The sequence below is a fragment of the Lagenorhynchus albirostris genome, chromosome 6 (assembly GCF_949774975.1).
Source record: "Lagenorhynchus albirostris chromosome 6, mLagAlb1.1, whole genome shotgun sequence".
Classification (NCBI taxonomy): Eukaryota; Metazoa; Chordata; class Mammalia; order Artiodactyla; family Delphinidae; genus Lagenorhynchus; species Lagenorhynchus albirostris.
In genome coordinates, this window is record NC_083100.1 from 55,191,580 (window position 1) to 55,218,141 (window position 26,562).

The window sequence follows — 26,562 nt, forward strand, 5'->3', positions numbered from 1 at the left end:
AGCAGGCTCTGGTCAATTCACTGGCTGTGTAATTTTCTGATTGCACTCTTATAGAGGCATAATATCTGCCACCTGTTAATGGCCCACTATTCCTCCACCTCCAGAAATATCCATGTAATTAAAAATTCTAAATAAATATTATCTCAATGCATAAATTGTAAGCTAACTTAGCTGGATAGAATGACAAGTTATTACAATTTCATTTTTAAATGAGTATACAGTTTTCAAGTTAGAATTTAAGTTTTTTCTTTAATTTTTGTGCTTTCATTCTATTGTTTTAATAGAAGTTTTAATGGTGATTTCTTTTTGAGAAGTATAATGGTATTTAAATGTTCTCCTGGACAGATTGGGATGAAGCAATACTTCTTGTGTAGAGGGATTAATGGAGTTTTTATATATTTTTTTGAAGGCTCTGAAACTTAAGTAGCATCCGCCACTGTGATTCTTAAAGAGTTCTGTGAGAGATGGGTATTAGTGAAAATAAGTCTTGAGTTTGACCATGAAGCTATTTCTTCTGGTTGGTGAGGAAGAGATGCTTTGTAATTTTCTGAAATAAATGTGCATTAGAGAGAATCAGGTATCTGTTATTCATAAAATGTTGGTTTTATACCTAGTCACATTGCAGAAAACCTACTGTAGGAGGGGAAAAGCCTATCAATAATGATTATATGAGATCATGTAGTCATTAACTATATGGAATATAGTCATACAGATATATGAGGAACTTATGTGGGATTTTATGGACTGGCAGTATTCTCAAGTTACATTTTACAATTCAAGACTGTGTTATAGGGACTTCCCTTGTGGCGCAGTGGTTAAGAATTTGCCTGCCAATGCAGGGGACACGGGTTCGAGCCCTGGTCTGGGAAGATCCCACAAGCCGTGGAGCAGCTAAGCCCGTGTGCCACAGCTACTGAGCCTGCGCTCTAGAGCCCTCGAGCCACAACTACTGAGCCCGCGTGCCACAACTGCTGAAGCCTGTGTGCCTAGAGCCCGTGCTCCGCAACGAAGAGTAGCCCCTGCTCGCTGCAACTAGAGAAAGCCTGCATGCAGCAACGAAGACCCAACATAGCCAAAAATAAATTTACATATAAAAAAAGACTATGTTATAAAATGAAATGATGGAAGTTTGTCAGAACAACCATAAACACTATAAAAATTAGCCACACAAAAATGTTTATATTTTTATAGCAAAGACTAAATGGAATTTTGAGAGAAAAATTTTAATTCAGTCCCTTAGCCACCTAAATACATCCACTTTATCTTTCCTAGGCTTTGCTAGAGGTGGTTAATGACCTCTTTGAAGAACAGACTGACCTGGAGAAAATTGTCAAGAAAATAATGCATCGGGCCCAAACACTGTTGAAATGTGAACGCTGTTCTGTTTTACTCCTAGAGGACATCGAATCACCAGTAAGTCGTCTTTTATCTGTCATCTGCGTTAATGAAGTAAAGTTTAGTTTTGTTTAGTTGTAATTAAGTTTGTGAAATCGTGACTTGAACCACTCTTTTGTGACTCTTCTAACCATGAGGTGAGGTGACTTTTTATAAAAGTAAAATTTTTTATTTCCTTTACATGTATTTTCGGTCTTGATCTGCTGTCACCTGAGAAACATAGACTCTTCCACTGATGGGGGACCTTCGACGTCTAGCCTAGCCCTGTGTATACAGATGAGGCAGCTAAGGGTTGGAAGGGTTTGCCCAAACTCACACAGCTGAATAGAAGAGAAGCTTGGGTGCCAGCTTCCCATCGTACCCACCCAGCAAGGGAAGGCCCTCAGCACTGGTGGGCATGGATTGCAATCCACACAGTGCTCCACAGCCCTCTTCTGGGGGTGGGGTGAGGAGAAGCAAACGAACCCTGGGGAAGCAGTGCCCTTTGTGCTTGAGCTGAGTGGAGCAACCCTGAGCTGGGCTGTGCTCTCCAGCAAAGGTCTGTCCTGCTGCTTCTCAGGTGCAGTTTCCAGGTTCTTCCACTGCTGCTTCAGACCTGTGGACGCTTACACAGTGTACTCCAGTCAGGAGGCGGAGGCTCCTTTCCTCCTTATGCAGGGGCTGCTCTTACTCCAAGGGCGAGCAGCTAGGTCTCAGCCTCAGGCCTGCCACACCTTGGCTCTCAGGTTCTGTTAGACGTTCTGGCTCTTTGTGGGAAATCTGCTGGTTAAATACATAACAATATTGAAAATAATGATCATCTTCAGTCTAACTTCTTTTTTTTTTTTTTACATCTTTATTGGAGTATAATTGCTTTACAATGGTGTGTTAGTTTCTGCTTTATAACAAAGTGAATCACTTATACATATACATATGTTCCCATATCTCTTCGCTCTTGCGTCTCCCTCCCTCCCACCCTCCCTATCCCACCCCTCCAGGCGGTCACAAAGCACCAAGCTGATCTCCCTGTGCTATGCGGCTGCTTCTGTCTAACCCTCAACAGCAGTTTAATATCTTTGCCATGAACTCTCGCCAAAGACCAGGAATTGTCTAGCAATTAAGTGCTGTTTTAATACCTCAGAGAATGATATTTTACCATACTTTACTTAAAAAATGTTATTGTCTTTAGGTTTGCTTTCCTCAAAGAATGAGAACCTTAGGATAAATTTTGGAGATTTAATCATAAGTATTGTAAAACTTACAACATTAAGTTTAAAAAATTTTTTTTATTGAAATAAAGTTGATTTACAATGTTGTGTTAGTTTCAGGTGTACAGCAAAGTGATTCATATATATACATATATATATATGTAACTGAAAACATATATATATTCCTTTTTAGATTTTTTTCCGTTATAGGTTATTATAAGATATTGAGTATAGTTCCCTGTGCTATACAGTAGGTCCTTTTTGGTTATCTATTCAACATTAAATTTAAAAAAAATCTATATATGTTTAAAATGTTTAGGAGTGTTTCCCTATATCTTAGCAGAGTTTGGCGTTATTTCTACTCAGCAGGTGTGGTTTAAGCAAACAATAGCCTTGCAATTATCCTGCGATTGTGTAAAACTCAGTAGAACCTTGGGAGAACACACACACACACACACACCCCAATAGCCCATATTTGTGAAGCGCTTCCAGATGCTTTGTGAAGCATCTGGGTTTATTCAGTACTCACCGCATCCTTACGGGATAGGTATTATTATCATCCTCACTTACAGGTGAGGACTTAAGGCTCCAAGAGTCGAGTGACTTATTAGTCTTCCCCACCACCTGACTCTGAAACCCCCACAAGGAGTGGGAAGAGGTGGGGTGCTCGGTGGTTCTTGGCAGGCTGTGGGCTCTCCCTGAGCAAAGGCAGGAAGGGGCAGTGGTTGGGGCTTTTCAGCTTCCAAGGTTCCTGAGCCACTCCCAGGTCCCTGTGAGGGCAAGTGGCTGGGGGACCACGTGGAATCTAAGCAAGGACAAGCTCACTGTTTGCTAGTTCAGTTAAAACAGACATGGAACTAATTTAAACCAGCTTAGGGTGGTCACTTTTGTAAATCTTCTAACATGGACTAGTTTTTACCCTGCAGTCTTGCTCTCTGGCAAGTCCAATGAAAAAATACAGAAGACAGACAATGATATGGAAAGTGCGGGCAGAGCTGGAGAGAATAACAGCGACAGTAATAGCTTCAGGGTATAAAGTAGGGAGGGGGTCAAAAATCACTCCCTGGACTAGATGACTAGATGGTACATGCATAAAGGTGTTGGTATAGTACTGAAGGTTAAGAAGACCTTTTCACTATCACAGCTGAACATTCTAAGACTGTAATATTGGGGTCAGGGCAGAATATCTGGGCCTAGCCTATCATTTCTTCTTTGCCCAACCCCTCCCCCTCACAGTAAGGAGGAACTCCTTTACTCCAGAGGGGCAAGGTCTGCAGGTAAAAGTGAACTATGTGCAAAAAGAGGAGACTAATCTGTTTGGTTCCATTTGAGAAGCTGTGAAGATTTTTTGCCGAGGTTACTGCCTGGGGAGGTGGGGTGGGAATGGGGTATAAATGTGGCATCACCATGCAGAAAACCCGTCAATGCCCTGCTTTCCTTTAACACGCTTCTCACCAAAGGTTTGTTGAAACTTCAGACTCAAAGGGATAGCTGTTCTGTGCACTACCCTGATTGTCAGGTAAAAATGATAGGAAGGCGATCAGATACAGTCACTCCATGTGTAAGAGGAGAAGCCAACTCAGGACGCCAGATGCCAAAATCTGGTGCTGGCAAAGCAAACAGAAAATCATGCCGAGTCAGAGTTCTCTGGCTGGGACTTCGTCCTCCTCACCTCAGAATGCTGAATGGATGGAATGATATTAAAAACCTTTGTCATCTAGATTTAATCAGGGGGTTGAATGATTATTATAGAGGGACCCAAGCAACACCTGTAAATGCTACATGATCTTATTTTACTGATTAAGAGCACACTTAGATTCCTATCCCAGTATTAGAAAACAAAGATGGAACTTGACAACATGATTTTTAATTTTGAAAAGTTCATATGGAAAAATAACATATAAAAGTAGCCAGAAAAAATGTTTTAAAGGCAACAAAGATGTAAAATGGATGAGGTTTTGCCTGTGAAGCTGTTAAAATATATTATAAAACTAGAGATTTGTTCCTTATAAGAAACAACTGAACAGAATAGAGTCCAAAGACCCCTATACATGTGAAAAGCTAGTAAAGACTGTTCTCTTTCCTGTAGAGTTTAGAAAATTATTTCTGAGAAACAAAAGTGTGTTGGAGGACTAGAGAGTTTCAGACTTGAAATGACAGTGTTTTGGGTTTGTTTTTTTACTGTAAGCATTTTAACAATAAAGATGCTTTTGTAATTATAAAGGAATACATATAAGTTCTCAACGTCACTGAGCAAATCCAGAATTCAGTCATGCCTTGCCCTTGTTACTTATGACATTTCTTTCTTTATTATCATCAGCAAACCTATCACTCTCCATCCCTCTCTCCAACCCTCCAGTTAGCCTGGTACGTTGTTTCAGGCAAGGGATTGCACTGAATACAGAGACAAAGAACTCCATTCGGGGTTTGTGAGTGCCAAAATGGGCTTTAAAAAGTTATGACAGAGTTATTATTCTCAAAAACCAAGACTTTTTCATTGGCAAGAACAAGGCTTTCTTAGAGACTTGAAGGAACCAGAGCTTAACGTTGTACCCAGAACAGTAGATTGGAAAGAGAATAGATGAAGCCCTAGACTCTCCCATTCATGAGTTGCCCGGACTAAAGTGGGAGAGTTGGAGAGAAGAGGAAATACGGTTTTCCAGCTCTCCTAGCCCTGCCCAGCCTCAAGACCACTCATAGTGGAGCTAGGGGGGTGGTGGGGATTGAAAGTCCCCCCAGACCCCGTGACAGGGAAGAAGACTGGAGGCGGCAATATGGGAGGAGCCATGGGGCCAGAGCCCCACGAAAGCATGAGGGGCAAATACAGTTTTCCCATTTCCTGATAAAAGGTAACAGAGGGAGGGCTGAGACCTGAAGAAAGAAGCCTAACTGTCAGGACGAGGGAGGCACAGAGGATCTGACCTGGGCCTGGGGAGCTATAGGTGTAGATATTTAAGCACATCCACTGTTAGGGATGTCTAGGCTGAAGATCAGTGAGGCTGTCTTGCCTCTTAGAGGCCAGCCTGGCTGAGAGGGTGACTATAGATCAGATGCTTTGCTCCAAAGAAGCCAAAAAGTTGCATGTCATCCTGGTGAAAATTTCAGTATTAAATGAATTGAATTCTGAAACGATTGAGAAAATCTGAAGTGGCTGAGTTAACTGGATTGTCTCTTTTGCCTTCTGCCAGCAAGCAGAACTAGGGCTCAAGAAGAGATTCAGTTGCCACAGGAAAATAACATAAGTGACTTTTTGTACAGCTATGTCTGTGGCCTTTGAAATTTATAATCAGTATACAAATTGTATTCTCTAGTCAATCATCTTATATTCAGTACACAAATATGACAAAGCAAGCCTTTGAAATTAGATTGGTGGGAAGATTGATGGATTGTCCTACAAATGTTTTGGAAACAAATAGCTGGCAACTTAGGAAAAAAAAATTCAAAAAGCTGGATTCTTACCTCATACTTGTCAAAATATAATTTTCTATAAGGCAAAATCATAACTTTCATGTAAATATTTAATAAATACATATCAAAGATTATTTTTAATTCATTAATTTATGAGGGAACAAATAAGATGTTAAAACAAGTCCAAAGAGCATTTGAGAAGTTAGGTATTTATAGGCAATGTTAGGATAAAATTTCTCAGAGACAAAACTTTTTAGAAACAAAGCAAGTCCATAAACTGTCATCTTTAAGGTTATCTTTTCCGTAGGATAGAAATTTTTAATCAGAGAAAAAGCTACAAATTAACATGTAACTTTATTAAGTCTGGAGTCTTTAATAAGTAGTAACCAAGGATGGGACTTAGTACATTTCTTAGATTGGGGCTGGCAAATTTTTTTTGTAAGTTTTCAGATAGTATATTTTTTAGGCTTTGCAAGTCACATGATCTCTGTCGTAGCTACTCATGGTAGCATGAAAGCAGTCTTAGTATGGCTATGTTCCAATAAAACATTAGTTATAAAATAGGTGTGGGGGGGACTTCCCTGGTGGTCCAGTGGTTAAGGCTCCGTACTCTCAATGCAGGGGGCCTGGGTTTGATCCCTGGTCAGGGAACTAGATCTCACCTGCATGCCGCAACTAAAAGATCCCGCATGCTGCAACAAAGATCGCCCTTGGCAACAGAGATCCCACATGTGACAACTAAGACCTGGTGCAGCCAAATAAATAAATGTTAAAAAAAAAAAAGTAGGTGGTGAGCTATATTTGGCAGCAGGCAGTAGTTTTCAGTTCTCTGCCCTAGATAATTCTTGTGTGGCCTTTACTCTCTTATGACATTGAAAGATGAGCTGCCCCCCTTTTTGCTTTATTTCTGTAAGTCAGTATAAATTTCAGATGGATCAAAGACTTAATGTTTAAAAAAAAGAATGTAAAAATACTGGTGAATATTGTTTTATAGTCATTCTGTGGGTAAAGGCTTTCTAAAACATTCATGCAATTCCTTAGAGAATATAAGCACATTAAAACACTTCTATGATTTTGCAGCCATCAGACTGGTAAAGATTTAAAAGTATTATAACAGTGAGTTTGAGTGTGGTTATGAGAAAATGGACATTATCATTACTGATGATGAGAATTCAAATTGGGGTAACCTTTATGGATATAAGTTTGGTGAAATATATTTCAATTTTAAAAGGGCCTAGCCTTTGCACGCAGCAATTCTTCCTCTTAAAATTTAGCATAACGAAAGAGATGGAGAAGAAAGTAAAATCAGTATATAAGAATGTTTATTGCAGTGTTTACAGTAGTGAAACTATAATTCAAATATCAACAGAAGTTTTATATAATGAAATTTTATATGTCCTTTAAAATAATGATGTATATCTATATTTATAGGAACAATATCCTTGATATATTTTTAATCAAATAATAAAGGAGAGAAAACAAATATAAAAGGAAGTGATTTTTATCAATATATGGGTACATAAATGAGATCATATTTTCACAACTATTAAATTGATGGAATTTAAATTTTCTCCCTTTGAGTTATGTTTCCTTGTATCTTCTCTGTTAGGCAGAGTCAGGAATTTATCACCTCATGGGAAAAAAGGGCAGGTACTGGATCTTCCGGTAAGAGAGTGAACTTGAAAGTCGGGTGTCAGGAGAGAGGATCTGCTAAATGGATTTATATTGCCTTTTACCAGTTAAGGGCCAACCTGAAAACAAACAAACAAATAAACAAACAAAAAGGACAGGAAGTAAAACTCCATAATCCACAAAAGAAGAAGCATTTACAACCCTATGCTTCCAATCATCACCCCACCCATGCCAACATAATGCGGGGAGAGCTGCCCAATGCAGTGAAAATTGGGCGGGGTGAAGTAGAAAGCTGAGTGTGGTTGGCTGCATCCAGCTATCTTGGGCAGAGTACAGTGTTCATCAGAACAAGTCGCACATACCTGCTTGGAGCAGTAAGGGCGAGTGCCTGGCCAGGCTCAGGGATGTTTCTTGAGTCCTCCTTGCTGCCATAGAGTGGCAGGAGAGGTGAGGTGGAACAAGAAAACTTTCAGACAAGCCATCTTGGAAACAGGGCTGTCAGTGTGTCAGGATAATTGACAGTGTGAGTGACAAGTCACCCTGCAGCTGCTAATATTGGTCAGCTGAAGAGAATTTCATCACACAAAAATATCTATGTCATATGAGACTTCAGAGTAAGCAAGGGAGGCTTCTGCTAGGCAGGGGCTGAAATTGCTGCCAGAGGAGAGTGTTGGTGAGAAAGTACTCAAAGACGATAGACCAAAATTCAAATGCAGTCACCCTAATCCACTCCCCTGAAGTCACCCCTCCTCCATTATTCACTTAAAGATAAGCATAGAACAAAAAGTCCCCAGCATGGGGCTAATGCAAAGATACCACAAGAAAAAAGAAGGAAAGGAATGTGAAAACAAAAACCAGATGAAGAACACACCCCAGAAAAATTGCTAACAGTTTTCCATGAAATGAAATTAAAGATAGTGTGATCTATCAGGGGGGAAAAAAGTGTTCAAAGAAGAGATACAAGACTCAAGGAATAAATGATAAGCAGTAAATATTAATAGATAAGAAAACTGAGTTGGCAGAGCTTAGAAAGAAATAGAAGAAAAATATATAACCATATAGAACTGAATATTACATTAAAAACATCAAAAAAGAAGAGAAGAACTTCTAAAATACTTTCAGGGGCATGGAGGATAAAATTGGAAATGAAATGGAAAATAATACAGAATAAAAAGACAAGATAGAATGATTAAAATGGAGTCAAAATAAAGGAAGTCCAAAATAAGGATAATTGGTATCTCTGAAGAGAACATGACAAATGAAACAGGAAACAAAGTCAAATTATAACAATAGGACATTTTATTGAAATGAAGGCAAACTTGAATTTACAGACTGAAAGAACATATCATTTCAGGAAAAATTGATGCTCACTGCTTAGTACTGAAACACATTCAGTGCTAATGAACTTCAAAGATAATTAAAAAATTCTTTGGGCGTCTAAACAAAATCAAGTCACCTATTGGAGGAAAATTCATTCTGGTATTAGTCTTCCTGGTAGCACTCTCCAGTTCAAGGAGACAACATAGTGATAGCTACCAAGTCCTCAGGGAAAGAAAATATGACTCTACAATTTAAAATCCAGCAAAATTCATATTCAATTATGTAAGCCACAGATAGACATAGAATTTCATCACACAAAAATATCTATGTCATATGGGACATTTATGCATTTTAAATATGCAAAGGAGCGTGCAGGAAACATAGTTCCAAGAAGCCCTTCCTGAAAAATATGAGAGGTTGAGATCAAGCCAAGCAAGCAATGGAGAAAACATGATAAATAAGAGTAGTATTGAGTATTGAATATAGAGCTAAGGCAAAAAAACAGTAGGCATATGCTTATAGAGGAACACTGTGCCTAGAGACTAGATCCCTTTTACATTGAGTGGTGTCTAGCCTGCTGTTTGTCTGGGGAGAGATGATACCTCATTGCTCAAATGTTCCCTGCGAACACAATCCTGAGAAATGAACCAGACAGAGAGCGGGGCCTTGCGGTCTTGGCATACACAGCCAAGACTTTCCGCTTAGCACTATGCCTCTTTCAACAGGTATCTTGATTGCATGGAATATTTTAATTTTAATGTGTCAAACTTATCAATCTTCCTTTTTGATTTGTGACTTACAGTTTTTGTTTTTAAAAATTCTTTATCTACCTCCATGTTATAATGACATTCTCTTATCTTTTCTTTAATCCATCTGGTTTTTATGGGCTTTTATATCCATCTAGACTTTATTTTGTGTATAGTGTAAAGCTGTATATGTATAACCAATTGTCTCAGAACTATCCCCCTCTCCCCCTTTCTGAATTATATCAAGTCTCCATATATACCTGGGACTGTTTCTGAGCTCACTATTTTGTCCCATTGCTCTATTTGTCTATTTCTAAACCAGTATTACACTTTCTCAATTTCTGTAAGTTTATAATCCTCTTTGATATTTGATAGGAGAAGTCCTCAATGTTGTTCTTCTTTAAAATTGGCTTGCCTATTCTTGACCTGTTGCCCTTCCATATAAATTTTAAGAGCAGCTTATCAAATTCCATGAAAAACTCTGTGTAGATTTTGATTGAAATTGCTTTAACTGATAGATTGATTTGCGGGATTTCTGCAAGTAACAGAATCTACAGGGGAAAATGGCTTAAACAATAAGAACATTTGTATCTTAACATGACAGGAAGGCTACAGAAGGTAGTTCTGGGGATGTTGCAGCAGCAGATAATGTAATCAATGATCCAGGCTTTGTCCTTTTCCTGTGCGTGTCTCAGTGGTTGGCCTTCACCAGCTGGCTTTCACCCTCATGGTCCAAGAGGCTGGCACAGCTCCAGGCAGCTTGTCAGCCTGTAACTGTGTCCCCGAAGAAGAAGGGAAATGTCTTTTTACATATCCTTCTTTTTCTCAGGGAGGAAAGCCTTTTTCAAAAGGGTTTTTTCCTAGCTGACTTTCCCTCCAGACCTATGGTCAAGAACAAGATGTTCAAATCATTTATATTATCAATATTTTTTTGTTCTTTATCTATCATTCTCTGATAGATGTGTGTTCAGATCTTCAATGTAACTGATTTATCACTATTTTCTTGTCCAATTCTGTAGGTTGTTGACTTAGTTGTCTGTATTAATCCTAATTGTTTATGTGTTTTTGAATTTGGGATTGGAGCTCATTTTAGTGGGAGGGTGTTTTATTTGTTTGTGCCATCGTTTTTTTCATTCTCTCTTGTACTCTTCCCTCCCTGTCTAATAGTTTGCACAACTCCTTTGTGCCTAGTCAGGAACCAGGTCTTATATTGATGGCTTGGGTCTCCTGCTGTGTGGTAATATTACACTATACCAGAAGCAGCTTGGTTCAGTTTCTGGGGGTGAAGCTAGGCCACCTGTCTCAAGGGAATGCTTTTAGTCCCCAAACTGAAAGTAGAAGCTGAAATCCCAACCATTGCTCCTTGCCTGTTTCTGGACTTGGAGCACAGTAGGTCTAAGTCTTCAGGCTCATGCCTTTAGAGATCTTATTTTTTCTCTCCCCTCTGCTCCCCTCCCCTTATCTTTTCTCTGCCTTTAAACCTCTATATGTCTTTCTGGTTTTTTCTTTCTGTAGTTTATCGATCTTTGTTCTGTTTTTGGAAGAGAGCAGAAGAGTCAAAGCATGAACTTATAGCACCATCTTTATTGGCATTCCATACACTACTTTTTACACTCAGGAAAAAAGTATCATTTCAGGAAAAAAATCTGCTCAGTTTCCTCTGAAAATAGCTTTTGCTTTTCTCTATTTTATTAGAATCATTCCTGGAAACAAAAACTTCTGGTTTTTGTGTGTGTGTGATTTGTATATTTTTAAAAGCTGGTTATTGCAGATGTATGGTATTTCATGGCCTCTCTACATTTGAGGGAAAGAGGGAGAAAAAAGCATTTAAATCTAGTTGTAGAAGCTTTGATTCACCAAGATTTTAACTCAGTGTTAAGACTGCATTCATGGTCTTTAAACTGGGCAGTCAGGTGTAAACTGATCAGTTTACTCCGTGGATGCCAAAAATAGAAATGAGAAATGCCTTCCTAGCCCTCTCTCCTGCCAAAATTAATGTTTTACCCTCTTTTGCTTTTCTTTAGTGTTTCAGTCAATCAGTTTTTTTTAACACCTTTATTGGAGTATAATTGCTTTACAATGTTGTGTTAGTTTCTGCTGTATAACAAAGTGAATCAACTATATGTATACATATATCCCCATATCCCCTCCCTCTTGCATCCCCCTCCCACCCTCCATATCCCACCCCTCTAGGTGGTCACAAAGCACCGAGCTGATCTCCCTGTGCTATGCAGCTGCTTCACACTAGCTATCTATTTTACATTTGGTAGTGTATATATGTCAATGCTACTCTCTCACTTTGTCTCAGCTTCCCCTTCCCCTTCCCCGTGTCCTCAAGTCCATTCTCTATGTCTGCATCTTTATTCCTGTCCTGCCCCTAGGTTCATCAGAACCTTTTTTTTTTTTTTTTAGATTCCATATATATGTATTAACCTACGGTATTTGTTTTTCTCGTTATGTCAATCAATTTTAAGTGACTTTGTCAATGGTATTTTCCACTAGACTGAAAAAATAAAAAGATTGTTCCATAGCTAGCTGCTGTCAACATTAGGAACTACTTAGTCCTTTGAACTGAATATTCCCTGCTTAATGTTATTCCATTCCATGAACCTGTCTAAGCAATTCCTATCAATTCTCTTAGCTCTTTTGTAGCTCGTATACTTACTATTATCTCTATTTCTTTTTGCACTTAGTCGAGGAAAGCGAGAATGAAGACATTTTAATCTTCTGTCCTGAGGCGCTGTCTCAGCACTGGTGTTTACACGTGTTCTTCTTTCATGGATTATCCTGATGGCTGGCAGCTATTTTGTTGTTCAGAGCTCCATGAAGTACTTTATAGCTGAGCTTATCAATATGAGACTGGTTTCTGGAGTTTATTTTCTAAACCATGAAGCACAAGCTCCACTTGTTTTCTAATGTGTTCCTTAACTTCTTGGTTTTTATGTGAATACACATACAATTTAGCCATTGAACTAGATGATCTTCCTGAACCCAACACTTAAGAGGAAGAGATGGAGATAGTAATTGTCATCTGATTGTTCTGAAACAGCCACTATCCTAAGTGGATGGTAAAAATTGCTTCAGGCTTTCCTTTCTACTTCACTTTTTCTTCCTTTTCCCCATCCTACTTTCTTTAATTTTCCTTATCCCTGTTAGGAAACCAACTTAAATTCTATTTGATTTTTATTCCAAGTGCTTTTTCCAGAGTGCGGAATAGAAGGTATCTAAAAGAATTCCAAGAATTACCCAAACATTGTTATGTATATGTATGTATATACATATGTATGTACTCACATCATTAATCATTAATATATCATATTATGTATTTGTATATATTGACTCACTTTATTAGTAATTATATGTCAATATATTAACTCACATCATTAATCATTTATATATGTTAAATATACATATGTAGGTATGAGAATATATGTGTGTGTGTGTGTGTGTGTGTGTGTGTGTGTGTGTGTGTATGTGTATATGTCTCCAACTTCTGAACTTTAGTCCCCACTGTCCATCTCCACCGCATCCTGTCACTTCTGAGGTTTCCTATTTCAGTTAATGGGTAACTCAAGCTAAAAACCACAGAGTAATCTCTGAGTGTTTCTTACCATTTACATTCAATTGTTTGTAAGGTCTGTTGCCTCTACACTGAAACATCATTTCTAGCCCCTCCCTCCCACCCGTTCTACCACTTTCTTTACTCTGACTTTACTAGTCTCTAGCTTGGAAATTTTCCTCTTCACTCATTTCTTTACTTGCAGACAGGGCACTCTTCCTTTTCATCAGTTCTTAATACTACTTCTAGTTATCTTTCTAAAACATGCATCTGCCCGTCTCATGCTTCAAAATATTTATTATCTGTTGCCTACACAGTAAAATTCAAACTGCCCAACATTCAAGGTCCATCACCTCTGCTCCCAACTTAACTTTTAGCTTTCCTCTCTGGTCCTCAGGCTCGCTCTATCCCATTCTTCCTCTTCCACCTCTCCTCCCCATGGTCAGCCTATGCATCTGTTGCCTCTGTATCTTTGCATATATAATTCCTGTGAAAGACAAAAGGCACCAGGCAATTAAGGAGATTATTTCATCTGGGCTATTGCAATAGGAAGAACATTCATTTATGAGGAACATTTCAAAGAAAAGAAAGGGTGCCTGGGGTCCTACAGAAGCATGTAGACAAAGGAGTTAACTGCATCATTTGTGCATCCCAGAGGAGTCATGAGGACAAAGGTCTTATTTTGGAATGTTCTAGGGCAGGGTGGTTCTTTGAGGTTAGCCAAATCTGGAAGACAAAGCAGTAGGGGTATTTCTTCATCATTATACCATTTTTTGGGGAGCAGGGCTCAGGTAAAGTTCAACATTGTCACCTCTGTACTGACTATTCTTTACAAATCCCAATTCCCCCATCTCATGCTGGTTTTTCTTTCTTCAGCTGAGTGCCTTTGAAGGCTGATTTCTATGTACTGCGCCACTTGGGCTTTCTTGTCCTCTGGCTTTCAGTTGCGTTTGACAAATGGGAGGAAGCAGCAGAAGATTTAAGAGCTGAAGGAGAGAGCTACTGGGAGTACCTATTCCCCTCGTTCTTTCTCTGTCAGTTGTAGAGGTGGCTGAATTCTTCCAAGGCTCCTCTCCATGGCCCCAGCTCCTCCGGGGCACCAATAACATTATCCCCTCCCTTCCTCCATCTCTCCTTCTCTCCCTCACTCTTTCCTGTGTCCCCTCAGACCTAGGGGTGTTAATGACTTTCCAAATGTCTACTCCCTGGGTACCTCACCATTCCTTACTGGTTTCTTTTAATCTTGCCTATGCTTCTGTACCTAGTCCCTTTGTTGAATTACTTTCAGTTAAACCATTTTGGAGTGTTCTCTCTGTTTTCTGGCAAAACCTTAACTGATTTAGTCCCTCAACCTGGAAACCTTTCCCCACTTTTCAGCCTAGAGCATGCCTGCTCCCCCTTTAGGACAGAGTTCACATGAAAACTTCAGCACTCTCCTATGTGTGCTTGTAGAATTTTGACCATATGTTGTAGTGAGATTATATCTTTGTGAACAGTTTCTCCCTCCATACTGTGTTGTGAGTACAAGGAGAGGACGTGATTTATGCCTCTTGTTATTTCCAGACCCTGTCACAGTGCCTGGTACCCTAAGTATTTGGAAAATGTTGATTGAGTGAATAAATGACTAGAGTAAATTACTCATCGGTGTAAGAGAGGAATTAATCAAGAAGGATGGCAGTGAATGGCCATTTAATTCATTCTTTTGCCCTATATGTTAGTCCTCTTATGGAAAAATAGGAATTAAGAAAACTCAAACCCAAAAAATGGTGATTACTTGTTAGATCATTCCTATTTTCTTCTTGGTAGCAGGAATATCTATTTGAGCATAGTTTTTGTTTTTTTAGTCGTATTTAAATTAAAAAAACAGAGAGCAACCAGACCAGCTAGTGCTTGATAAATATTCAAATCAAAAAGACTTCTGCCCATGGAGCTTTTCCAAAGAACAGTCAGAGATGCTTGGGGATATTTTGTTTACTTCCCTGTGGCGTGTGTACCGCCTTCCCCGGGGTGTAAGTCCCAGGGCTGATCAACAGCCAGAGGAGCTTGGAATCATTTGTTCAGTTTCATTGACCTATAAACCACTTCTGATATTTCTCGTATAAGATTCTCTTTTTACTTAGTGTATGTGTGTGTATTTATTTATTTAATCTATGTTCATTTAGTGCATCTATAATAAAAATCAGAATTAGAGAATAAATTTTTAAAAATTAATGAAACTAAGAACCTTTCAATTTGTCCAAGTCAAGAATAAAACATGAACTTTATTCTCATTTACTTATGCTTTCATCTATTTTTTATTGGTCATAATCTCCGCAGTGACACTATATATATCCCATTAAACTGCATCAAAAAATTTTAGCTGTTTCATTTTTTAACCCAGGTGTCTGACTATAAATAATTTTCCACTGGATGCATTATATTTTTAATAAATTCCTTTTAAAAATATAAATTGTTTGAGGCATGGCTGCCTAGAGTTTTGCTTTTCAAACAAAGATATTTTTGAGAGTGCAAGGAGGTACTTTTAATAATTATTGCATGACAACAGGCTTTATTAGACTGGGATGGTCCCGTGACAAGTGGGACATATGCATGTCCTCAGATATACCCCCCATCACTCGCCCTGGTGCCTAAAATTTCTGTCATTACAGTGTTGTTTTAGATGAGAAGATTTTGACTCCAGGAATCTCCTTTCTGAACTATAGATAAATTACATGGGAACACGAATACTTTAATCTATCATTAGCCATTAACGATTTAGCAGAAAATAGCTAGTTGACTTGGTTCAGAGATCTCTCTGGACCAGAAGTTAGCAAATTTTTTCTGCAAAGAGCCAGCTAGTAAATATTTTAGGTTTTGTGGCCCATAGGGTCTCTATTACAACTACTCAACTCTACTGTCATAGCGAATAGCAGCCATAGGTAATATTTAAATGAATGAGTGGGCTCAGTTAAAATAAAACTTTATTTATAAAAACAGATGGGGGGACAAATTGGGCTTACAGAGTTTTTTTGCCCAACCCCACTCTGGAGGAATGGGAGGCAAGCAGATAGTTTACATCTCCAGAACTGTAATACTTCTTTGCTGTTCCTTGCTGTCCTCAAGGACCAAGGCCCATGTGCATGTTGCCTTAAGGGCTCAATATTCTGGTGACTTTGAGGGTTAATTTGCTTGTGAGCCTAATCTCAGATTGCCCTAAGTTCAGAGAACATGTAGGGGGATTCCACCAGCAACCTTGCGTTCTTGAATATATGATTTAGGCTAGAATTTCTGTGACAATCTTAGATTTATTCTAGAATGTTTTTGAAGCCCTTCATAGTCTGATGGCTTGGAACCAGGCTAACTTTATGCACCTTATGGAGCCAAGGCTAGTGTTTTGCCACTTCGTTGATCTTATCTGGCTTACAGTCAGCAGTGTGTTTGTCTTCACAGTTTCATTGCTCTGTTTATATTTTGTCACTCTCTTGATGGGACTCAAGCTTGCTTCTATTTTATTCTTACATTGTTTGCTATCAGCTGTAGATCCTTAAATGTTGTATTTCTCTTACCCACCATTCCAGATTCCTTTCCCATGCCTCTGAAAAATACTCTTTTACACAAATTAATGGCCCATAATAGCTTTGTTCAACTGTAATTAGTTGTACATAAGCAAATTTATGTGATTTCATGTGTAAAAGTATTTTTATATACTTCCTACATTTTTCAAGTATGTAAGTACTTCATCCCCTTTTTGTTTACACTTTTACTCAATTAATCGCCGAAAGCATTTAAGGCACCCTTCAGCAAAAATACAAAAATTCATAGTGAACAAATATTTTCTGAGTGCTTATTGTATTCCAGACACATAGCAGAATGAAAGGCAAACTTTCAAATTAAAAGGAAGAAAGAGAAAGTAGATGTTGTAAGTGAAACAAAATCAAACAACAAACTCAAAACCAAATTGTGGTGCAAAAAATTATACAACTTTGAACCTAAGGCTTTTCTCTGAGCTTCTCAACAGCCAAGGTAAAAGAAAAAAATGAATAGGCTTTTATAATTCCTTTGGTTTAGTAAAAGGAACACATCAACAGATTAAGAAAGTTTTTCTGACCATTAAGTTAAAAAAATTTTCTTCTCTAAAATATTAATTCTTTAAAAGTTGGAGACTGTATTTACTATTTCTTTTCTATCTCTCTATGCTATCCAGTACTTAATACACATTGGATGATCAGTATGTATCCAAAGACAAGGCAACATTAGTATTGTCCTCATTTTTCTTCTAAAGACACGGGAACCTAAGAATTATACAAGGTATGAAATTAGGAAACATAGTCTATAATACTGTCCTCACTTCTGATACCAAGTACAAGTTCAAGAGTTCCCAAGACCACTCTCAAACTCAATATTTTGCTAGAAGGGTTCACAGAATTCACTGAAAGCGGTTATATACACGGTCATGGTTTATTATGGGAAGAGATACAAATTAAAGTAAGCCAAGGGAGAGATCAGTCCAGGAAGGTTCCGAAAGTGGTGCTTCCAATTGTCCTCTCTCCATGGAGTCATGGAAAGCATTAACTTCTCCCAGCAGTGATGCACACATCACTGTGTGTGCATGAAGTATTCAATATGCATGAAGTATTGCCAGCCAGGGAAGGTCACCTGAGCCTTGGCATCCAGGGTCTTTGTTGCGGCTTGATCACTAAAACCTATTTGGACACCCTCATAGCTGCCCTCAGTCTCCCTGCCCTCCAGAGGTCAACTGATACCATGTGACCCAAAGGCTCCACCCTAAATCACATTGTTGGTGTGGCTCAAAGCCACCACTTTAAGTTACATTGTTACTATCTGGCTGGCCCAAGGCACCCAGGTAAACAAAGACATTTTTACCCAGGCTGGACATTCCAAGGGCTTAGAGGTTACCTCCCAGGAGACAAAGGCAAAGGCCAGACCTTTCTTTGGGTGAGCTTACTTCTTCCTACACACAAGGTCAACATTGTGGTTCATGAATCTAGTATCTGACTTTGATCAGGACACCATGGGCTGGTTTACTGGGGAACACAACTAGTACTTTCCATATGGAGTGCTGACGTTGAAAGATGCATAATCCTTGACTTTCCCTTTACTCATTAAAAAGGAATTTAGAAACTAAAACCAAAAAATAAAATAAAACAAAATATTTGACCCTGTTTTTCTTTTCAGCATGTGATTTATGTTAGAATAAAAAGTTAAAACATTTTAGAAAAAAGAATTTCTTCCTTTTGTTAGTTTTAACAAGTCCTCTCTTACATTTCAAGGGTTCAAACATTTTGACGTTTCACTGAGGTACTTGTTGATCTTATCCATTCTCTTTGTGATTCTAGAGCTGTAAGTTATATAGCTTTAAGATTTCAGGATTTTCTGTTCCATTTCTTCTGTCACTCAGAGGGTTTTTTTTTTTAATTCTTAGAAGATCTTTATTCTTTTTTAAACTCTAGACATTTTTCAGGTTTATTTCTTAAGGTATGGAGAGCAGAAGTTCACTTTTTATTCCAGGGAGCACTAATTTTGATGAGCCAGGACAAATTAAGCTCCCTACCATAAAGTAAGCTCCATGCAGGGATTTTTTTTTTTTTTCTTTTACTGTGTAGCCCCAGTGCCTATTGCACTACTTGACACATACAGACACTCAGTACATATTTGTTGTGTCAAACAACAGTTTTCAAAAAGTTAAAAACCTAACCCTTGCACAAATCTAAAACAAGCAAGTATCAGAGATGTAGTTAACACATTAATGAGAGAAGCCAGCAAGGTAGTAGTCCGTTCTGAAACAGACACCAGATGAATGCAGGCACAAGATTGGTAGGTTAGAGTTTAAAAATGCTTACCGGGCTTCCCTGGTGGCGCAGTGGTTGAGAGTCTGCCTGCCGATGCAGGGGACACGGGTTCGTGCCCCGGTCCGGGAAGATCCCACATGCTGCGGAGCGGCTGGGCCCATGAGCCATGGCCGCTGAGCCTGTGCGTCCGGAGCCTGTGCTCCACAACGGGAGAGGCCACAACAGTGAGAGGCCTGTATACCGCAAAAAAAAAAAAAAAAAAAAAAATGCTTACCATCATCCAGGACAATAAAATTGTAATTATGGGCTTATCTTTTCTACTGCACAGAAGCCATTCGCATTTCTGCTTGGATAAAATTCATTTGCATTGCTATAGGACAAAAATCATTTTTGTAATGTCAAACTGTTCTTTGTTGCCCCAGTGGCTTCCTGAGTGACAGCACTTGCCCTGCTTGTTTTGAACTTCTACTTAGTTATTGCCCACTTCTGGGTACCCATCGTCAACATAATGTATGCAAGCCACAAGCCTCATGATGACTTCCTCATTTTACCCCTTGTCTCCTTTCCATGTAGACCCAGTCACATTCAAATTACCCAAGGGGAATGCTTCCTGAGTGCCACAAGTTACCCTACCTATGACCCTCTATAAAGGCACTTACCCGTGGGTCCTTGCTCTGCTGTCTGCCTGCCTGCAGTAACCAAACTTTGAGCTTTGGGTGACTTTCTGTGGTCCTTTGGGCATACTGTGCCCCCCTCTCTAGGGCCTGTGAATATAATAAACCCTTTAATTTCACATGCGTTTCTGAGTGTAATCTCTTATGCGTTTCTGAGTGTAATCTCTGCGGCCATGTTAGAGTGATCCTCAAAAACCCCGCCAAGGGGGCTTACTCCCCCTTTTACCACCCAATGGATATCAGTTTTTCAGAAATTAACATATGTCCTTTCAGAGTTCTAAAGTATTCTAATCAGCAGTGAAAATTAAGCCAAATAAAGTATTCTTAGTAATATTGGAGAGTTTAATTTCATCTATCAAGTCTGGAAATTAAAAGATATATCCTTCTTGATTTCCAAATGCAAAAACAATTATTAGTTGATTGGTAACTTGATTTACTATATATCAAGCCAAGTGTTTTACTTCAAGTTACTTCTGGTCTATGTTTATTCAGATTCAGGTATATAGTAGTATACAGATTCAGGTATATCAATAAATATTCATAGAATTAATAAATAAAGGCAGAATTTATCTAAGTATTCTGGCTCTGAAGGAGTCATGTCCAAATAATTTTCTCTGTCAATGCTACTTGCTCATGTTTATGAAAGCAGTGAGTAGTGGGGAAATTAGAAGCTGTGGAATCAGACCGACATCATTCAAATCCCAATTCTGTTAACCTATTGGTTATATGGTTTCCAGGAAACCACTTAACCCCTCTAAGCTTTCATTTTCTTTCAGGAAAATGGGGATAATAATACCTACCTTGCTAGGACGTTGTAAGCATCGATACATACATAAAGGATTGGTCATAATGTATGCAAAATGCCTCATACAGATTTGCAGTAAAATGGTAGGATATGGTTGTCTTAGTCAGTTTGAGCTGCTATTGCAAATTATCATAGACTGGGTGGCTTAAATAACAAACATGTATTTCTCCCAGTTCTGGAGGCTGGGAAAGGGAAATCCAAGATCAAGACACTGGCAGATCCAGTGTTTGGTGTGGCCACCCTTCCTGGTTTGTAGATGGCCATGTTCTCGTTGTATCCTCACGTAGCAGAGAAGAGAAGAAGAAGCAAGCTCTCTGTCTCTTTTAAAAGTACTAATCCCCTTATGAGGCTGCACCCTCACAACCTAATAACCTCTCAAAGGCCCCATCTCCAAATACCATCACATTGAGGATTAGGGTTTCAACATATGAATTTTGGGGGGGACACAAACATTCAGTTCATAGCAACAGCCTAAAACATGATTAAAAAGTAGAAGAATTTACTGTCATCTAACAAAATAATGGAAAGAAATCACAGATGATGAGAGATCAAAGTAGAGATATGACTTTCTCTTTTAAAATCTGTAACAGTTTCCCATTCTGCAAGCATAAATGAAATGCTTCTATTTATTATCCTGTTATTGTTTTAACTTTAAGAATTATTTAGGGTATGGTTTGAGGAATTTATTATTTGGTGATAGCAAATAGTCTGTTTGTGGCCTGTTGGCCTTGTGAGACCCCAAGAATATTGCAGCTAGATCAAGATTTCTGTGTTCTAAGTGATTGGTTTCTGTTTAAGCCCTCAATTAAGATAAGTGTTCTAGTTAATTTTGCTGTGTAACAAATAAGCCCAACATTGAGAGGCTTAAACCAACCATGTTGGTTTAAACTGATCTTGTGGATCAGGAATTTGAAGAGGGAATAGCCAGGATGGTTTACCTCTTTCCAGGATATCTAGAACCACTGTTGGAGATCAGGGGTGACTTAATGGCTGGGAACTAGAATCATCTGAAGGTCTGTTTGCTTTTATGTCTGGCACCTGGGCTGGGAGGGCTTAAAGACTGGAGCTGCTGACCAGAGCATCTACATGTGACTCCTCTGTATGGTTGGCTACCTTTCAGCATAGTGTCCTCAGGGTAGTTGGACTTATGACATGGTGGCTCAGGGCTCCAGGCACAAGTATTCCAGTCAGATGAGGCAGAAGCTGCATTGCCTTTTATGACAACTTCAGAAGGCACATAGCCTCTCTTCTATATATTCTATTTGTTGTAGTGCTCTAGAGCCCACCTAGATTCAAGGGGAGGAAACATAGACCCTACAACTTGGTAGGAAGGTGGCAGGGTCATATTGTAGAGAGGAATGTGGGATAGGAGATATTGCTGTGGCCATCTCTGGAAAATAAAGTTTGCCACAATGAGTGATTTTGTAGAGGCTTATTTCACATTAGAATATGAAATGAAATATGTCCTATAGTTGTCAAGGGTATTTCCTTTTAGTTGAGCTATTGTCACTGCCCTGCTAGTCACACACAGTTTTCTTTGTGATGGGCTTTTATCTTTTTCTTAATGTTGCATTTTTTTTAGTATGGGTTCATTACCTCACTGATAGAGCTGTTTTAATATTTAATCTATTCCCAGTTCCCAAGTCATTTTCTCAAGTGCCCATCAATTCCTTATATATAAGTGGTTAATTTAAACGGCCTTTGAAGCATGACTGCATCTGGCTAAGGCAAATCTAAATGTCAACCTTGGAAGCATCCAGTGACATTCAGATGACTCCTTTCAGTATAGGGCCTCCTTTTTCTATCATGTGTTATGTCTTGTCAAAAGAGGACCAGAAACGGTGCCTTTCCCACTCAATATTTTTAGCGTTGTTGAAAAAACTGACACTCTAGAGTCATGCAGACTTGCTTTAATCCCAGAGGCCCCATTTAGTTGTGCGAAACAGTGTAAGTTTCTTAAAAGTTATGGGTTGGTTTCCTCATCTATACACTGAAGATAAAAATTCCCACTTCAAAGAGTTGTAACAGGGAAATTAAATAGTCAAAGAAGCTTCTGATGTAGGGCCTGGTTTATAGTAAGAACTCAACAGTAGCTAATGATAAGAAAAACTGTCTTTGCATTTTCTGTGCCTATAAATTACCTTTCAGCATAATAGGTCTTGATCAGGATTTTGAACTGATTGTGCCAGTTTCACTGGACAGGTAAGGTAGGAAGTGTCCACACTAGGGATGATCTTAAGTGTCTTCCTCTTCGTTACCCTTTGCAGGTGACAGAAAAACATTCACCTGAGGACAGTGATAAGCCAGGGAAGGTAATTTCAGGAACCTGGGGTTGATGGAGGGCAACCTTTTGAAAGATGTTTTGTCTCTACCAGGTTCTCCATGGATGGTGACTGGGTTGTTAAAAGGGCAGTAAAAAAGTTTTCAAATGAGATGTCCCTTTGCCTGACCACCACAGGATTCTTACACCTTATTGTAAAAATATATACATATTTAGAAATGTATTAAAACTTGGGCAATATGTGCCGTGTAAGAAATAAAGTACAAAATGTAGGATAAAATTTTCTCGTATCCCTCGGGATTTCTCCACTTAAAATCTCTCTTTAATCTCCAATTATTGTAATAGTCATTATAAAGATGAAAAATGTTTACTGGAATATTTTAAACTGTGAGAAAGCTTTAACTGACTTGGATTTGTTGTCTTTCTGTGTGGCAGGTGGTGAAGTTTACCAAATCCTTTGAATTGCTGTCCCCAAAGTGCAGTGCCGATGCTGAGAACAGGTAGGGCTTATGACTTTCAGTTTTGTCTCTGATCCTCATCTTCGATCCGTGGTGTTGGCAGCATTGCATAATTTCTGAGGATAAGAGTTTTTCTTTCTTTAGATCAGCAAGTGCAGCCAAATATCATCACTCTTCTATATTTCAGGGCTTAAATTAAAACTATACATAAAAATACATGTATATACATCTAAAACTGCTAATGAATAAAGTCGATTTTTAGATATTCCATAACTGCATAGATAACCTTTTTTTTTTTTTTTTTTGCTTTATTCTGGTCCCTCGTTTGTCTTCTTCCCTTTTGTTTGCTTGTGTTTGACCAATACCCCTTGGGGAAAAGACTAAGAGTTTCTGGTAATTCACTTTTTGTCCCTATTGGTATCTTTGAAGCTGTAGCAGGGTGAAAATTAGGGTTGGGGACAATCAGTGAATTTCTTTTAGTTTGCACTACCCTGAATAATAGTTTGGCTACTACAAAAATAGATTCTCTTTACTTTGGTCACCTCTAGAAGAAGGGCTAAAAAAATAGTGAAATTGACCAAAATGCAGAAATATGGAGAAGGACAAGTAAAGCATGATGATGATAATGATGACAATATCAGTGATGGTAATACCAGCTAGATAAGCAGCTTCCATTTATCTGAGTACCTGCTGAGTGTGCCAGGTACTATTCTAAATGCTTTATATGCATTGAATCCCCCCAGATAACCTGATGAAGTAGGCATCATTACCCATGCGTGACAGAGGAGAAAGCCAAGGTTCAGTGAGTTTAAGTGACTTGTTCAAGGCCCTGCAGCCAGTAAATGGTAGCCACATCTCAGGACAAGATCACCTGCATAAAACCCTCCCAATCTCTGAATTTTGATCCCATTGCACACATAATTTACAGTCTGGTAATTAATCTCATATAGTGAATGTCTGCTGGATTGTTTCCCAATCTGGCTGGATCAATCAGAATCAAGCTAGGAGAACTGAATAAAAACTAAATTCTCAGGACCCACATGAGTGCTTTTGATTCAGTATGTTGAAAGTGAAGTCCTAAAGATCTGTATATTCAAAAGGCTCCTTGGGTAATACCTGTTTCAAGATGTAGTAGTTGAGGGTAATTTGATTTTATGTACTTATTATTGCCTTTAAGTTCAGAAAATAGAAATCAGCACATTAAAATGGGCACTTTAGTTGCTTCACTTTTTATCAAGTGTATGATATTTAAAAGAGTCCATTTCTAATTCCAGTTATAGAGCATTCTTGAAAAGGCAAAATTATAGCAACAGAAAGCAGATCAGTAGTTGCCAGGTGTGGAGATAGAGAGAAGAGTTTACTGTGAGGGGGTACAGGGGAATTTTGAGTGGTGAAGGAACCGTTCTCCGTCTTGCTTGTGGTGGCAGTTATACAACTGCATTTGTCAAAACTTGCAGAACTATGCGCTTAAAAAACATAAATTTTACTGTTTGTAAATTATACCTTAAAATGGGAAGCAAGAGGTCTTTTGTAAGAGGTTTTTGTTTTCGTGAAAATGTATGTTCACATCTATGTTTAATGTCAGCTAATCTATACCCAAAAAAGATTTAGACATAGAGTTACTAGTGGTGTATTCAGCCATTTTCCTAAAATTTTCATGTAAAATAACATGAAATACATTTTAAAATATCTGTCTGTACTTAGTCCTTTAGCTAGTTATGGCCTCATATAGGTTCTCTCTCTCATATATGAGGGGGAAAAGCCTTCCTTTGAAATCCTAATGTTTTAATATTGTTCTTTTTTTTTTTTAAACTACTGAATGTGTCCTCATGGTCACTGCAGAGTTAAATATTTCATTATTTTTAATGCTGAGAGAACTTCCATGTCAAAACGAAATGACCCAGGGCCCATACTGCTCTTGGCAAACTTCTGATAATAAAAAAGAAAGAAAGAAAGAAAGAAAGAAAGGTCAGATTTTCTTTAAAGAGACATTTGAAAAGTGCCTTTGAACTTTGACATTATGAGATAGTACTCTCCATCATTCTATTTGTGGCCTTTATGTAGAATGTCCATTTATTTCAGAAGATCTTTCCTGCATTGTCTAGTAATTTTCCTCATGTAGATGTGGGATCCTTTGGTCATTTATTGCAGGTTAAAGGAATAAAGACAAGTGGCTCTAGCATTTATTTTGCCAGTGGCCATGGAAGAGACATTGAAACAGGCTATGAGTCTACAAATGACAGCCTGCTCTCAACACGTTGTAAATCTTTCCTTTAACCTTCATCACTTAACATCTTCTCTATAGCTAATGTCCATTGGATACCTTAGTCCTCTGGACATCATTCAGAGTTTTAATAGGATAGCTCTTGAAGGTAATGTCTAGGGTTTCATGCAACAGTGTTTCAGGGCATTAGTTTAATTCTGATGAACTTTGATTTAAAGCTTGCTGCTTTTTATAGACAGTCCTTGAAGACTTTTTTACAAAGCAATTTTGTTGCTGACTCATCATTTCTGCCTCCTGTCTTATGCGGCTAACTCTTTTGTCATGGCCAGTCTCCTCTTGGTCTCCATGTAATTAATACCAAGCAATTTGAGAGTTGGAAATGATTTGATCTGTCTTTCTTCATGCGGTGTTTACCTCCTCTGGGACAGCCTTGATGACTCTTCTAGTGATAAGATTCTCACAATGTCACGGTGGGCTTTTTCTACTGATAGGGAGTTCTGATTGTTAGAAAGGCATTTTAGGTTGAATCACATGTCTGTAACTTCCACCTCTTTGTCCTAAATTTGTCCTTTGGAGATAGTTATCCTTTCATTAATTTTATTACTTCATTCAACAGCCATATGATGAGTACCTACTCTCTGATAGGTAATGGGGCTACAGAGATTTTTTTTTTTAATCAGCAGTCTCTGCCCTCAAGGATCTCAAGGCCAATGAACAGAGGTAGGAGTGGGTTAAGAATATAATATAACCATACCTGGATTTCACCAGGCCTCCAGACCATGGCTATAAGTAGAGTCACGGTAACAGTGATCATCTATACTTGGCTGCTTGGTCATTTCTCCCTCGTAGTGTAAGAACCCAAGCCCTTTGCAAAAGTCACTCTTGAAGTAGCTCTGGGAATCCCCAAGATTAAAAAAAATTTTTTTATTGCTCACCCATCATTTCTTCCAAGTATTCCTAAGTCCTCTTCCTCTAAACATGGCAGAACAGCATCTACTGGACATGGGCTTCCTGGCCCACTGCAGAATTCCCATGAGCATAACTGGACTCCTCACCACCGCTGTGCCACAGCTCCCTGGGCACT

At 38.7% G+C, this 26,562-nt stretch overlaps 1 protein-coding gene and 1 long non-coding RNA gene across 3 annotated transcripts in view; one reads left to right on the forward strand and one right to left on the reverse strand.

The window, feature by feature from the left end:
* The window catches only part of PDE11A (phosphodiesterase 11A), a 415,084-nt gene that overhangs the window by 160,487 nt on the left and 228,035 nt on the right, over window positions 1-26,562 (forward strand). Inside the window, exons 4-5 of the mRNA XM_060152569.1 lie at window positions 1,273-1,413; window positions 23,232-23,296. Of these exons, the coding sequence (XP_060008552.1) occupies window positions 1,273-1,413; window positions 23,232-23,296 (206 nt within the window). The remainder of the gene's footprint in view (window positions 1-1,272; window positions 1,414-23,231; window positions 23,297-26,562) is intronic.
* LOC132522271 (uncharacterized) lies at window positions 295-8,129 on the reverse strand. 2 transcript variants are annotated; one of them, XR_009541136.1, is made up of 3 exons: window positions 7,985-8,129; window positions 4,038-4,263; window positions 295-2,154 (listed from the first exon to the last, which is right to left on the reverse strand). It is a non-coding gene; the product is annotated as an uncharacterized LOC132522271 (long non-coding RNA). The 2 variants fall into 2 exon arrangements; XR_009541135.1 differs by lacking the exons at window positions 295-2,154; window positions 4,038-4,263 and adding an exon at window positions 7,296-7,741.